This window comes from Gossypium raimondii, chromosome 10, assembly GCF_025698545.1.
Source record: "Gossypium raimondii isolate GPD5lz chromosome 10, ASM2569854v1, whole genome shotgun sequence".
NCBI classification, from domain to species: Eukaryota; Viridiplantae; Streptophyta; class Magnoliopsida; order Malvales; family Malvaceae; genus Gossypium; species Gossypium raimondii.
This window is the reverse complement of record NC_068574.1, coordinates 17,356,756-17,370,450: the sequence shown is the minus strand read 5'-3', so window position 1 is coordinate 17,370,450 and position 13,695 is coordinate 17,356,756. Positions and strand designations below refer to the sequence as shown.

The 13,695-nt window shown below is 33.0% G+C and overlaps 2 protein-coding genes and 1 long non-coding RNA gene across 3 annotated transcripts; 1 reads left to right on the top strand and 2 right to left on the bottom strand.

The window, feature by feature from the left end:
* The first annotated feature begins 199 nt into the window (after positions 1-199).
* LOC105775810 (protein LIGHT-DEPENDENT SHORT HYPOCOTYLS 10) lies at positions 200-1,085 on the top strand. The gene has a single exon (XM_012598316.2). It carries the CDS (start codon positions 308-310, stop codon positions 920-922), a length of 615 nt encoding a protein of 204 aa, XP_012453770.1. The 5' UTR covers positions 200-307; the 3' UTR covers positions 923-1,085.
* Positions 1,086-1,816: 731 nt separating this feature from the next.
* On the bottom strand, positions 1,817-3,650 carry LOC128033681 (serine/threonine-protein phosphatase 7 long form homolog). The gene is made up of 4 exons (XM_052621605.1): positions 3,586-3,650; positions 2,786-3,486; positions 2,630-2,711; positions 1,817-2,526 (listed from the first exon to the last, which is right to left on the bottom strand). The coding sequence occupies exons 2-4, from the start codon at positions 2,842-2,844 to the stop codon at positions 2,179-2,181; spliced, it is 489 nt and encodes a 162-aa protein (XP_052477565.1). The 5' UTR covers positions 2,845-3,486; positions 3,586-3,650; the 3' UTR covers positions 1,817-2,178.
* Positions 3,651-7,853: 4,203 nt separating this feature from the next.
* LOC105778207 (hypothetical protein) lies at positions 7,854-10,628 on the bottom strand. The gene is made up of 2 exons (XR_008190186.1): positions 10,281-10,628; positions 7,854-8,629 (listed from the first exon to the last, which is right to left on the bottom strand). It is a non-coding gene; the product is annotated as a hypothetical protein (long non-coding RNA).
* Between the last annotated feature and the right edge of the window lie 3,067 nt (positions 10,629-13,695).

Below are 13,695 nucleotides of genomic sequence, written 5' to 3'. Positions count from 1 at the left end.
CAACGAGGTTATCATTTTAAGATATATTGATTTATTACTTTTTCATTGGTATACCAAAAAAAAAAAAAAAAGAAATCATAGAGGGCAATAGGGGTTAAAGGTATTTCAAAAGTAACATGATAAGAGCTTAATGTATTGACAAATAACATCAATTATTGCATTGGATTAATAGGGAAAATACATAGCTAATTTTATAGTATAATTATAGAGGAGAATGTACAGAAATGAAAGATGATGAAAAAGAGGGAGAGAAAGCAACGTCTTATGGCCCAATGGCGTGTCTTGGTTGCCCCATGATGTGAACTTCATGTTCCTCCTCTCCCTTACCTTGCTTCCCGGCCCCCCTATTTCTACTTGCCTGCCTTCCTTACCAACAAACATACACATCCATCTCAACGATATGTCCAGTGAGAGAGGGAAGGATATAGCCGAAGGATCATCCTTGATTGCCGATCACCACCAACCCCCATCACCTAGCCGATATGAGTCCCAGAAGAGAAGGGACTGGAATACTTTCGGTCAGTACTTGAAGAACCAGCGGCCTCCGGTTCCTCTTTCACAGTGCAATTCCAACCATGTCTTAGACTTCCTGCGATATCTGGATCAGTTCGGGAAGACCAAGGTTCACCTCCAAGGTTGCATGTTCTACGGACAGCCTGAACCACCTGCTCCTTGCACTTGCCCCCTTAGGCAAGCTTGGGGCAGCCTTGATGCTCTTATTGGGAGGCTTCGAGCTGCCTATGAAGAAAATGGAGGGTCACCTGAGTCCAACCCTTTTGCCACCGGTGCTATTCGAGTTTATCTAAGAGAGGTGAGGGAAAGTCAAGCCAAGGCAAGGGGGATCCCTTACAAGAAGCAAAAGAAAAAGCCCAAGCAAGACAAACCAAGCGATGAATCCAGCTCCACCCTCTTCTTCTCTTGATTCTTTTTCTTTCTTTTCGAATTTAGGGTTTAGAGTCTTATCCCTCACTCACTGCTCGCAGTGTTTCAATATATACATGGTATTTTTATTTTTGCTTCTCTATTTCCTTTAAGTACTAGTTTCACTTTGAATTAATGTTAGATCCAGCACTGCTATTGTTTTATTTAGTTATTTTCACTGCTATATTTTTCAATTTCATTAGATGAATCACTGCATGTAGTTTCTGGAGTGAATGAACTGCTTTCTAAGATTATATATATATATATATATATATATTTCATTACTTTGCAAGAAGACATCCTGAAGCCCACCGACTTACAAGAGACAAATCAAATAATTTGTTACCTATTTGGTGGTATACCAAATGCAGTATTAATTAATCCTCAATACTATAAACAACCCATATTCCCCACTCCAAATTTATACCTAATTTCAACCATCATAATGTTAGTGACGTGAATCGGCATTTACAAAGACTCATTGAATTACTTTTTTCATTTTAAATCTTTTTTATCAATCATACTTCATTTAAATATCATATTAATCAACCATGAACCGCCCTTATTAACATTTTCCCTAATTACTTTGGGTAGCTTATTTTTATTCATATTTCTTTTAATAAGTATATTTTTTGAATCCATGTCCTTTTCATTATTATAATAATATGTTAAAATGTTAATTTGGTTAGGAATCAATCGAGTTACATTTTAAATAAACAGATGATAAATTATAAAGTTTTTTACTTCAATAATATAAAATAAATAAATACCAGAATGGGATAATGACACTAATATTCTCGAATCTAGGCAAACTTTGCAGTAAATAACTGGTGTTGCCTGACCAATCGGCGGCACCCCTTTCCTCTTTAAAAAAATTTATTTTTTTTGGTGCAGCCTAACCAATCGATGGCACTTGTATTTCAAACTCAAAATACGTGTTTTTTTTACATGTATAAGCATAAAAAGGAAAAAAAATATTTTTTATTGGTGCCGCCAACCTATCACGCGATACCCTATTATTTTTAATAAAATATAATTTCTTTTAAGCTAAAAAAATAGATCTAATAATTTTCGGGTATTGGAACCCAGGCCCGTGACCAACAGGCTCGGGTATTGGAACCCGGGCCCATGACCAACAGGTCACATCCGCGATAGGCCGTCAGGACGGCTTTGTAGGAGACCTCGTCATTCCATATGTGGAGGGACTAACATCAATCGACCACCATATAACTAGGGCAACCCATTCCACACATGCCACTATTGGTAGCCCCTCAATGGAGTGAAATTAGGAAAACATGATTCCAAATAAGGCCTTCTCTCCAACCGGACGTTCCACAACACAATATATGGTTGATGCTCTAATGCCCAATTCTTTGCATGTTTCCCTTTCTTGTCAATTTTGTGGACATATTTTCCCAATTGTATAGGAACGTCAGGAATATGTTGACGACACCCGAATTGATGAAGCACTTGATCCCTGGCATACCACTCCACCATTTGAATATTGATAATGGGTGCATTAATACACCACACGATTGCATATGCTCTAGTCGACGGAGGAATGACGGAAGCAACATCCGGCGTGATATACGACATCCACATGAACTGCACAATTAAACACATGATTAAAATAATAATTACAGCGTAATTTAATAAATAAACTAATTACATAACATTAATATAATTTAATTATTTGAAAATAAATTACCCTATCCTTGGTGTATGCCTCGATCATCTGTCGGTATACAATGAGTGCTTCCGACTTTTCAATGCTCAGACAAGTATACCATCTAAAAATATAAACCAAACTCGTTAGAAATATTTTCATGAAAAAAATCTTGATCCAAATTTAAATTTTTTTTACCTATTCATAAGTGGGAACACATGTACTTGGTGACCCACTGATACCAGAAATGGCATCATGTATAGCACCCAAGATTGTAGCAGTATCAAGCTGCCACCTATATCGACAGTTTTGTGTTTTGTCCCCCGAAAAAGCTCACGATATAGCGTCGCTAGTATTGCCGAACCCTAGCTGTAGGAATGGGCAGCTTGCAAATCACTAAGTAAAGACAGATACATCAAGTAGACTTTATTATTATTGGAATCCTACATAAGTACCCCTATAAGTTGTAGTATATAGGCTCAAGCAGCCTGTATCTTCTCCATCTCGGTTGCATAATCTGATAATGTTTCAAAATTTGCCTTCAGTCACGAAAATTCTAAACCCGTAAATTTATCGGAACCATCACTGGGAGAGCGTCCAAGCAAGTCATAGTAGAGTGCCGCAAGATTTGTTATGCCGCTTGAACCGATTACCACATCATCGTCCACGGAGAGCCCTAATCGCATTGCGACATCCTTTAGTGTGATGGTACATTCCCCACATGGTAAATAAAAGGTGTGCGTCTCTGGGCACCACCACTCAACTAGTGTCGATATTAAGTCGCCCCCTCAGCTTGAGCACACGGATTAATGCTACTGATCCAAATCTCGCGACATCTAAGTAGGGCATAATCCGTGCGTCTGGCTGGTAGCTCGGACCATGGTCACGCGGTACGGACCCTAATCATATTAAAAAATTGGTTAATATCTCACAATTAAATAAAAAGTTACGTGCAACTATGCCAAAAAAATACATACAACATTAGAACATTCTCTTACCGGTAAATGGACCATCCTAACTACGTGATCTTCTGCGGTAATTAAAGAATTTATATAGATATCTGCAAAAACAAATAAAATTTTAATATTCAACTTAACAAATAAATAATATAAAAATCACGCTTAGTACTAATACTTAAACTATTAATTTTATCTCAATTTACCTTAGAAAATAATATCAACCAATAAAATGTGAAATATAGAAAACTACATATAGTTCAATGGATATAGTCCAAAGGCTAGTATACTTATAAAGCTGAAAACAAAGCCTTGAATACCTGAAAAATTCAAACTTTTAACACAATTGTAAACTATTAATAATAATTATAATAATAGCAATAAATAAATAAATACCTTGGGAGATTTTGACTGTGGAGAAGGAAGGAGAGACCATTCAAGTGTTTGTAATATATATAAAAAAAATCAAAGATACAAATTAATTAGTACAAGCATCTACTAATTATACTAAAAAATTAAAACATATTTTGATTTTGATTTTCAGGAATAATAAGTAATAACTTCTTAACGAAATAACATACTTTAAAATTATTAAACTACTATTAAAATAATTAATTACACTAAAAAAACAAAAGAAGGGGAAACTTAGAACTTACCTTCGGTGGTGAGGGAGGGGGACCTTCAACAGGTGAAAAAATTGGTGTGGAGGTTGGGGGACCAAACCAACCCCTTTTATAATAAGAAAAAATAATATTTATATTAATTTTTTGAAGTTAAAAAAAATTGTTATAACAATTTTCGGGTATTGGAGCTTGGGCCCGTGCCCGATGGCACCGGCCTGACATCCTGTTGCAGATGTGACCCGTCGGTCACGGGCTCGGGTTTCAATAGCCGAAAATTATTATATCAGTTTTTTTTAATTTAAAAAAATATATTTTATTAAAAACAATAAGGTGTTGCCTGATACGTCCGCAACACCAATAAATAATTTTTTTCATTTTTATGTTTATACATATAAAAAAAAGTATGTATTTTGGGTTTAAAATACGAGTATCATCGATTGGTCAGGTTTTCACCCAAAAAATAATTTTTTAAGAGGAAAGGGGTGTCGTCGATTGGTCAGGCGGCACTAGTTATTTACTATAGAATTGTATAGATTCATGAATATTAATATTGTTATACTATTCTGGTATTTATTTTATATTATTGAAGTAAAAAACCTTAAATTATAAAATTTCAAAATAAGAATTACATTGTATAAATAATAGTTATACACTAGCATTATTTTTTATTTCATAAGTAATTTTAAAAATTAGCATGTATATTTTTTAAATATTTATTTTTAATATTTTACTATACCTTATAAAATAAGTAACTGAACGACTAACTTTTCATGAATTAACCTTTTTAAGATTGTGCAGATTTTGTGTCCCCGTGAATGGGTGAAATGAGATATCATATTCATTTAAACCTTTCCATGTTTAACACTAAACGACTAGTAATAGTAAAAGCAAACGACTATAAAATCAGCTTACTCAATATATTAGTGTTTTTCCATTTTTTTTTTTCTTATGTGTGGCTTTTGCTCAAATTCAATTAACATAATCAATGAAGCATATTCACGAAGCCCAAAAAGGAATCGTATTTCGTTTGAAAATTAAAAGATATTTTATTTAATATGAAACTAATGCATTCATCTACTTTTTCTTTTCTTTTTCCTTTAAAGGAAAATGGGAGGATATTACTCGTTTTGTGCAACGTTAACAAATAACAATAATCACAATTGGATTAAGTTTATTTATTTTGTTAATTGAATCTTAATTTGATTAACATCGATATCATTGTCGATGTAAGAAAACATGAGTTCAAATGTATTAAAATACATTATCTTCTATTTAAAAATTAGAGATATATTATAAATAGTTTTAAACATTATATTAAAATCTATAATGCTAACCCCACTTATTTTGATTTTTTGAAGATTTTTTTTGGCAAGGCTAGTTTTGAGATTTTGAATGTGCATTAATTAATTAATTGTTAGCTACCCTCGTACCTTCAATAGATTGCACGTTGTCCAATATTAGAGATTGTGGGACAAGAATACATCGAGGCTAGTTATTCATTCTTTTGAAAAGTCTTTGTGGAAAAGATTTTGAGAAGACTTTTGAAAGTCTTTTGAAAATTTTGAGTGTTTGGTATTCTTTGTTAAAAAGTCTTTTGAAGAATAAAATGTCCATTTTAGACATGATATTATAAAGTAACAAATATGTATTTAAATAATGTTCAAATTAGTTAATATTATGATATTTTAGCAAAAATATAAAAAATAATTTATTATAACTTATTGTTAATATTTTAATATATAATATTAGTTTTAAATATTTCTAAGTAATTAATATTAATTATTTATTAAATTTAATTAGAATATATAAACTATATTTAAATATTTAAATGTAATAATTAAATATTTGTAATTAGATATTGACACAATTGTATTATTATAAAATTATTTTTATTTTTATTAATGCTTTTAACACATTTGTATTATTTTATTTTAAAATGTATTTGAATATATAACTCATATTAGATATTAACATAACATAGAAAATATAAACCTAACAAATTAAAATATTACATATATTTGGATTGAAGTTTTAAAAAGGGGATAATATTTATATATCAGATATAAATACTAAAACTTTTACAATAGCATTTACAATTTAAAGTGAATTCATTAAACTAGAAGCTATAGCATCTCTTGTTAATTCCATTTCAAAACCACTAAAATTATTTGATTCACCGTCATCATCACTATCATCGTCGTCGTCATCATCATCATCACTTTCTCGACCATGCGCATTTTCTGAATCAATATTATTCTCATATGCCCAGTTAATATCTTCGTATTCCATAAAATCTGCATCATTTTGACCGACATGTTTTCGGATAAAATTGCGTATTGCCATTGTAGCAACAACGATCATCGTTTGCTTTTCAAAACTATAACTTGGCATATCCCTTAAAATGACCCATTTTTTTTCAAAACACCAAAAGTTCGTTCAATCACACTACGTAATGATGAATGTGAATGATTGAATATCTCTTCTTTACCAAATATCGGTCTACCTCTACGAAAGTCAGGTAAATGATATCGCTGACCTCTATATGGCCCAAGATAACCTTTCATTTGAGGATATCCAAAATCAACAAGGTAATATTTTCCTACAAGTCATAAAGTAACAAACAATTAATTCAAGAATTTTTTTTATAAAAATTATCAATTAAAGAACTTATACTTTATTATTTAAAAAATCACATATAAATAAAATATCTAACCATTTGGTGGGTGCGGAAATTTGTATTTTGGATCTCGAATTGCATTAAGAAATATTCTAGTGTCATGTGCCGGTCCTTCCCATCCAGCCATGACAAATGTGAAACACATATTAAAATCACATACTGCCATAACATTTTGAGTCGGGATACATTTTCTTCCAATATAGAGAATTTGTTCATTTGGTGGGAGAATAGCCGCAATGTAAGTACCATCAATTGCACCTATGCAATCCTGAACAAATAATCATATTACTCTCGTACATATTTTTAGTTGACCAAATATATCAAACTATAATAATATAAAATTAAATTTTAACCTTAAAATACGACATATATCTAGAATCTTTACGTATTTGTTCGGGTATTGAGCTAAAAAAAGGATCTTCAGGTGCAATTAGATCAGTGGCCATCCTTGAAACTTTCTCAAGCACAATTGCAAAGTGTCGACTTATTGTTGATCCAAACCTTTGAAATCTTTCTCGACATTGGGAAACTTTTGCTCCAGTGCCCAAGATGTATAAAAAAATTCCCAACATTTCACTAGAAGATATGCTTCTTGAAGTTTGCAAGTTGTATCTTGTCTCCAAAACTCTCAACAAACTTGTGAATACCATTTTAGACATCCTAAAATTAATCATACAACGTGATTCATGACCATCAAGGATGTCTCGGATCCATGTCTCACCTGACTGTTTTGAATCCATGCATGGTTGCCTCAATATATACTTCTCGTAATATAATTGCACGGAAGAAGATGTAACAACAAATAATCGGTTAAAACATTCTATGCGTTGTAAAATCTCTTTCTTTTCTCTTTCTTCATCACTTTCATCACCGTTGTAATCGTCAACTATACTCATCACCTGTGAATAAATTTACGTTGTAAAATCATATATAAACAACTATTGATAAAACTAATTTAATAAAAATAAGTAGAACATAAATTCAATATCTAAAGACCAAACATAAAAAACTATTAATAAAACTAGATTACACATAAATAAGTAGAACATAAATTCAATATCCAAAAACCAAACATAAATATCTATTGATAAAACTAGTTTAGCATTGTCAGCTAGTCACATAATAGATATCTTTGAACCCTAGAAGATCAGAAAATTTTCAACTATCCTCCATTTCCGTCTTAAGCCATAAAGCTCTAATCTTGGGATTAATTGATAAAAACATAATTCGCTTGTCCTTATTGAGCAGTAATTTAAGTGCGAAAAAGTATAGCGGACTAGCTTCTGGAACTTCTTCCGACATGCTGTCAAGCACTTTGACTGCTTATGGAATACCATATAGATCCATAACAGGAGTCAAACTAGATGTGGCTTGACTCATATTGTCAGCTGCACTGCATAATTTTTCTATTTGACTAGATAATCTTGCAAACCCTCCAATTTGCTTTGAGGATTTCTTTCTTCTAGTTTTAAAACGTGAACTTGATATCTCAGGGTTTTTTTCTTTTTTGACCGTTTCCATCCATTTGAACATCATTTGAGATGTGAACATCATTTGAAATGTGAACATCATTTAAAATGTGAACATCATTTCTCATATTTTCTTCTTCATTCTCTTCAGGTATTTCGTTGTTAACATCTTCAAAAAAATCACTACGGAGTGTACCAGAAGAAGGTGCCCATGCTTTATCACCTGTTGCAACTATCCCCATGAACATTTGGTCCAACTTCGCTTCGAATTCAGGATCAATGCCCGATGTTCTAAATTTTTTAGCTTCAGGCACAACCTACATATAAAATGATAGTTTAATAGCAGTAATTATCAATAACCTCATAAATAAGGAAAAAATAAAAAATATTCAGAATTATTAATGTGCCTGGAGCCTACTCTCCCACCAATCATTCGATGCATCAACAGTTCTTTTTATAGGATTCCACCCTAGACCAGTATCTTCGCCTTTAAGTTTCTTCCAAGCTTTCCATTCTTTTTTTAGGGCATCCCACCTATTTTTAAGTTGTCTTTGTGAAAAACCCTTGCCCGTTTCTTTCTCAAAGGTGGTCATTATTTTCAACCATCCATCTTTTGTGAAATGAGTACCAGGCCTATTGCCTTTCAATATCTCTTTAATACAAATATCACAAAATATTTCAGTCAATCTCTTATCCCACATTGCTTTCACTTTTTCATCACTAACTTCAACCGTCGAAGTACTCATCTATTGTGTATAATGAATGATTTGTTTCTACCAAGAAACAATCAAGAAAATCAAATGTCACATAAGTATATTTGTTTACATATGTATCAAAATTTTAGCTATATGCATGAACAAATAACAAGAAAAGATATGTATGTCTTTATTCTAAGGAAACATCTATTTTTGTATCAATTAACTATTTAAAAATATTATGGGTGACTCCATTTTGATACACTCTCCCACCATTAATTAATAATAATAGCGAATATACACATTAGTGTTATATATAGATATAATATTAAAATAACCAATATAACCGACAATGCTACTCAACAAAGAAAGAGAAAGATAAAAGAAGCAACTTTTGCTTAAGTAAATGGAGTTTTTCAGATAAATATTTTGGGTAAAACTTCTTGCTCAAAAACATAGAAAAACCGTCCATTGCATAGTAAATGGAGTTTTTTCGTATAAATATTTTACTAGAGGATTAATATAATTTTTCGTAGTAGATTTATTATCATTAATAGAGTTTTAATAAATATAATATATAATCCTTGTCGGTTCATCATATTTTCTTAAATTCCATCAAATAGGCATCAAAGCTTATGTTAGAAATTGTTTTTAAAGCTATGATTGGATGCCCAGTGTTCAAGATGAGGTGCAGACTGAAGAATTGTTGTAGATAATACAAGCTTTGTGACAAAAAAATGACGTGGATATTCAAATGGGCACGAATAGAGGTTCCACTTATAACCCTTGTCTTCATAGATTTTGCAAGAGCTGAATTGGAAGAGCCCTAGAATTGAGTGGTCGATGAGTGAAGATCAAAAGTGGATAATTTTCATGAGAAGGTACACGTTGAAGAATATTAGGATTGGAAGTCATGGTAGAAGTTTCTTTTAAGTGAAAACCTATGGTTGAACCTAGAAAGGTTCTATTTTTGAAGCTGCAATTCAATGGTGGAACAGAGTTGAGGAGCAACAATCACGTCAATGAAAGCAGAAATTCAGTAGTCTAAAACCAAAGAGTACTCAAACCGAATCAAATTATTAATAAATCAATTTAGAATAATATAAAAATCAATTGGTTTCTCTCTTTTATTCCTTCAATGTCTATATTTTTCTCAATAACCTCATAAATAAGGAAAAAATAAAAAATATTCAGAATTTCCAAAGACATCACCAGCAGTAAAAGAAATGTGAAAAAAATGGAGTTACCCAGACGAAAAAAAAGATAAACTCACCGGTGGTGGGGAGAAGAGGAACAAAGAACCAGAGGCTTTTGAAAAGTGGAGAAAAGGAACAAAGAACAAGCACCAGCAGAGGAACAAAGAACCAACAAGCAGAGGAACACCAGTACCAGCAGAGAACCAGCAGAGAACAAAATTTGGACCAAAAAGGGTAGCCGTCGGGAACACCAGCACCAGCAGAGAAGAACCAGCAGAGAAGAACAAATGTGTGGTGTGGCTAAAAATGTAAAAGAACAACCCGAAAGTTCTTTTTAGCTGGAAAAGCTAAATTTTTCTGCTTTTCATCTGCTGAAAAGCACTTGCAATAAGTTAAAATTTTAGTTCCAAATGAAATGGGTTCTTTATTGCTTTTGATGGAAAATGCTTTTTAATATAAAAGCCCATCACTTAAGCATAGGACAACGGAGCCTGAGTTTACTTCATATGTAAATACTGTTGATCAAAGTAAAATTATTGTATTTTCTTACAATATAAAAACATATAGAAGGAAGAAAAAAAAGATAAGGTAGTAACAAACAAAAAGGAAATTTACATACCAATTAGCAGATGCTGGTGGCCAGTTACTAGTTTCCCTTACTATCTAATCTCATGCAACTTCATTGGTAACTTTGACAACTGTAACCAAGGTGTATATCTCCTATGCCAATGTATGTTTTTTTCCTCAAAAAAACTCATGTCACTTCCATTTAATCTCAGTAGTAAGATTCCAACAATGAAAAATGAATTCTGATAAGGAAATTTGATGAGGATCAGTGGTCTTAAGGACCAATAGAGCTGCCAAACCAAACAGCATCGTGAGAAAGGATAATGTAAAAATAGAATATCAAGATCATCATTGTTGTTTCACATTATTGGTTTAGTAAAGAACTTATTGAAGCATAGAAAAAAATATGAATGAAGGGGTGATATAATTGATTAGCAAAGCAACCCTTATATACAAGGCTCAAGTAACAACCTCAACAAAAAATTCAAATTACTACTCCTACTAACAAGTTAACAACTCCTACTTCTACTAACAAAACAAATCTCCTTAAGACTTAGTCTTTTTTTTTTAAAAAATAGTTGCAACCTTGAAACACTAACATTCTCCTCCTGACTCAAGTGTTGCAGACACCAAGTCTGTTCCTAAGAAACTCAAATCGACTAACATGGAAAGACTTAGTAAAAATATCTGCCACCTAGTCCTCTGATCTGCAACAACCCAACTTTACTTGACCTGTCTTTTGTACTACCCTCAGCATATAATACTTGACTTTAAAATGTTTTGTTCTTCCATGAAATACAAGATTAAGTGAAATAGATAGAGTAGCTTGATTATCCACAAACACTTCTATACTCCCCTCTTACTTCAAATGCAGATCATCTATTAGCTTTTTCAGCCACAAGGCTTGGTTCAGAGTAGTTGTAGCTGCAATGAATTCAGCTTCCGCAGGTGATTGAGCCACCAACTCTTACATTCTTGAAAACCAAAAGAAACAACCTGAGCCAGCCCAATCACTATCAGAATAACCCTGTAGCTTGAACTTCTCAACTTTGCTAAAATTTATTCCATATGTAAGTGTCCCCTTCAAATATCTTAACACCCTCTTTGTAGCAATCATATGAATTTCACTTGCACAATGGAGAAATCTAGACAAAACACTTACAGTGTACATGATGTTTGGCCTAGTGGATGTGAGGCACATAAGACACCTAACAATACTCCTACACACCTTCTCATCTGCAGGATCTACCCCATCCATCTTTTGAAGTTTTCCTTTCTGATTCATTGGAGTGATCACACTATTGTACTATTCCATATGGAACCTCTTCAGAATCTCCTTCATGTACTTCTTCTGGCAAAGAAACACCTTATTTTGACTTTGCTTGATCTTCATTCCCAGAAAGTAATGCATGTCACCAAGATAAGTCATTTCAAATACCTCCATCATATCCTTCTTGAATACTTCAATTTGAGTTGCATCATTTCCTGTCATCAACATGTCATCTACATAAAGAGATATAATGATTAGATTTGTACTTGACTTCTTTACATAGAGAGTGGATTCACTCAGGCTCTTTACAAAGCCTAAGTTTAGTAAATGTTCATTTATCTTATTGTACCATGCTCTTATACCATGCTCTGGGATCTTGTTTCAACCCATAGAGAGTCTTTCATAATAGGCAAACCTTCCCTTCTTGACCTAGTGTGATAAAGCCCTGTGGCTACTCAACACATATTTCTTCCTCTAATACCCCATTCAGGAACGTTGACTTCACATCCAACTGAAACACCCTCCAACCTTGTTGAGCTGACATAGCCAAAAGCATCCTAATTGTGTCCATTATTACCACAAGAGAAAAAGTTTAAAAAAATCAACTCCTCAAACTTGTGCATATCCATTCACCACCAACTAGCCTTGTACTTGTTTATTGAACCATCAGGATTAAGTTTGGTCTTGAAAACCCACTTTACTCCAATTACCTTTCTGTTTGCAGGCCTCTCAACTAGTTCCCATGTTTGGTTTTTCTCTATCATATCCAACTCTTTCTTTATTGCCTCCATCCACTCCTTATCATCTTTGGCTTCCTCATACCCTGCAAGTTCAAGAATAGCCACACTACACCTTTGATAAACTTCACTCAATGATCTTGTACCTCTAATTGGTATATCATCCACCAGTTCATTAGGATTAAGAGAGAACTCTTGTTTTCTTTCTTCTGCATCACTTGTCCAATCCTACTGCTCATCTTCTAGGAACTACACATCTCTACTCATAATCATCTTCTCTGTCTGAGGTTGATAGATTCTATAGGCTTTTGACACCAAACTATAGCCAACATATATTCCATGCTCAGATTTTTCTTCCAAGTTGTCCTTTTTAACCTGTGGACCATAATAGAAACATAAATAATAAAATAGCTTCAAATTCTTCAAAGTTGGCTTCATTTCAAACCAAGCTTCATAGGGTTTTTTTCTCCAATACCCTTTTAGGCAATTTATTTAGCAAAAATACAACTGTGTTAGCTACCTCCTCCCAGAACTCCTTAGGTAGGGACTTCTTATGCAGTATGCACCTAGTCATTTCCATAATGGTCTAGTTTTTCCTCTCACTAACTCAGTTCTATTGTGGAGAGTAGGGAGCAGTGAGTTGATGCTCTATCCCAGCCTCCTCATAAAAAGTATTGAACCTTTGCGTGGTATATTCTGTCCCATTATCAAATCGACAACCTGAATCTTATAACCACTTTGATTCTCAACCCATCTTTTGTACTTAAAAAACACATCAGTAACATCAGATTTTTGCTTTATAAAATAAATCCAGCACATTCTAGTAAAATCATCAATAAATATAATGAAATACTTGCTACCATTTAATGAAGGAGTTGCTTGTGGACCGCACAGATTAGTGTGAATCAACTACAACTT

Excerpts from the sequence above, each read along its gene's own strand:
- LOC105775810 (XM_012598316.2), top strand. The coding sequence starts at position 308 with ATGTTCCTCCTCTCCCTTACCTTGCTTCCCGGCCCCCCTATTTCTACT.
- LOC128033681 (XM_052621605.1), bottom strand. The coding sequence starts at position 2,844 with ATGATGCCATTTCTGGTATCAGTGGGTCACCAAGTACATGTGTTCCCA. Across the intron at positions 2,712-2,785 it reads GTGTTCCCACTTATGAATAG|ATGGTATACTTGTCTGAGCA; the intron begins GTAAAAAAAATT and ends TTATATTTTTAG. Across the intron at positions 2,527-2,629 it reads AGGCATACACCAAGGATAGG|TTCATGTGGATGTCGTATAT; the intron begins GTAATTTATTTT and ends TTAATTGTGCAG.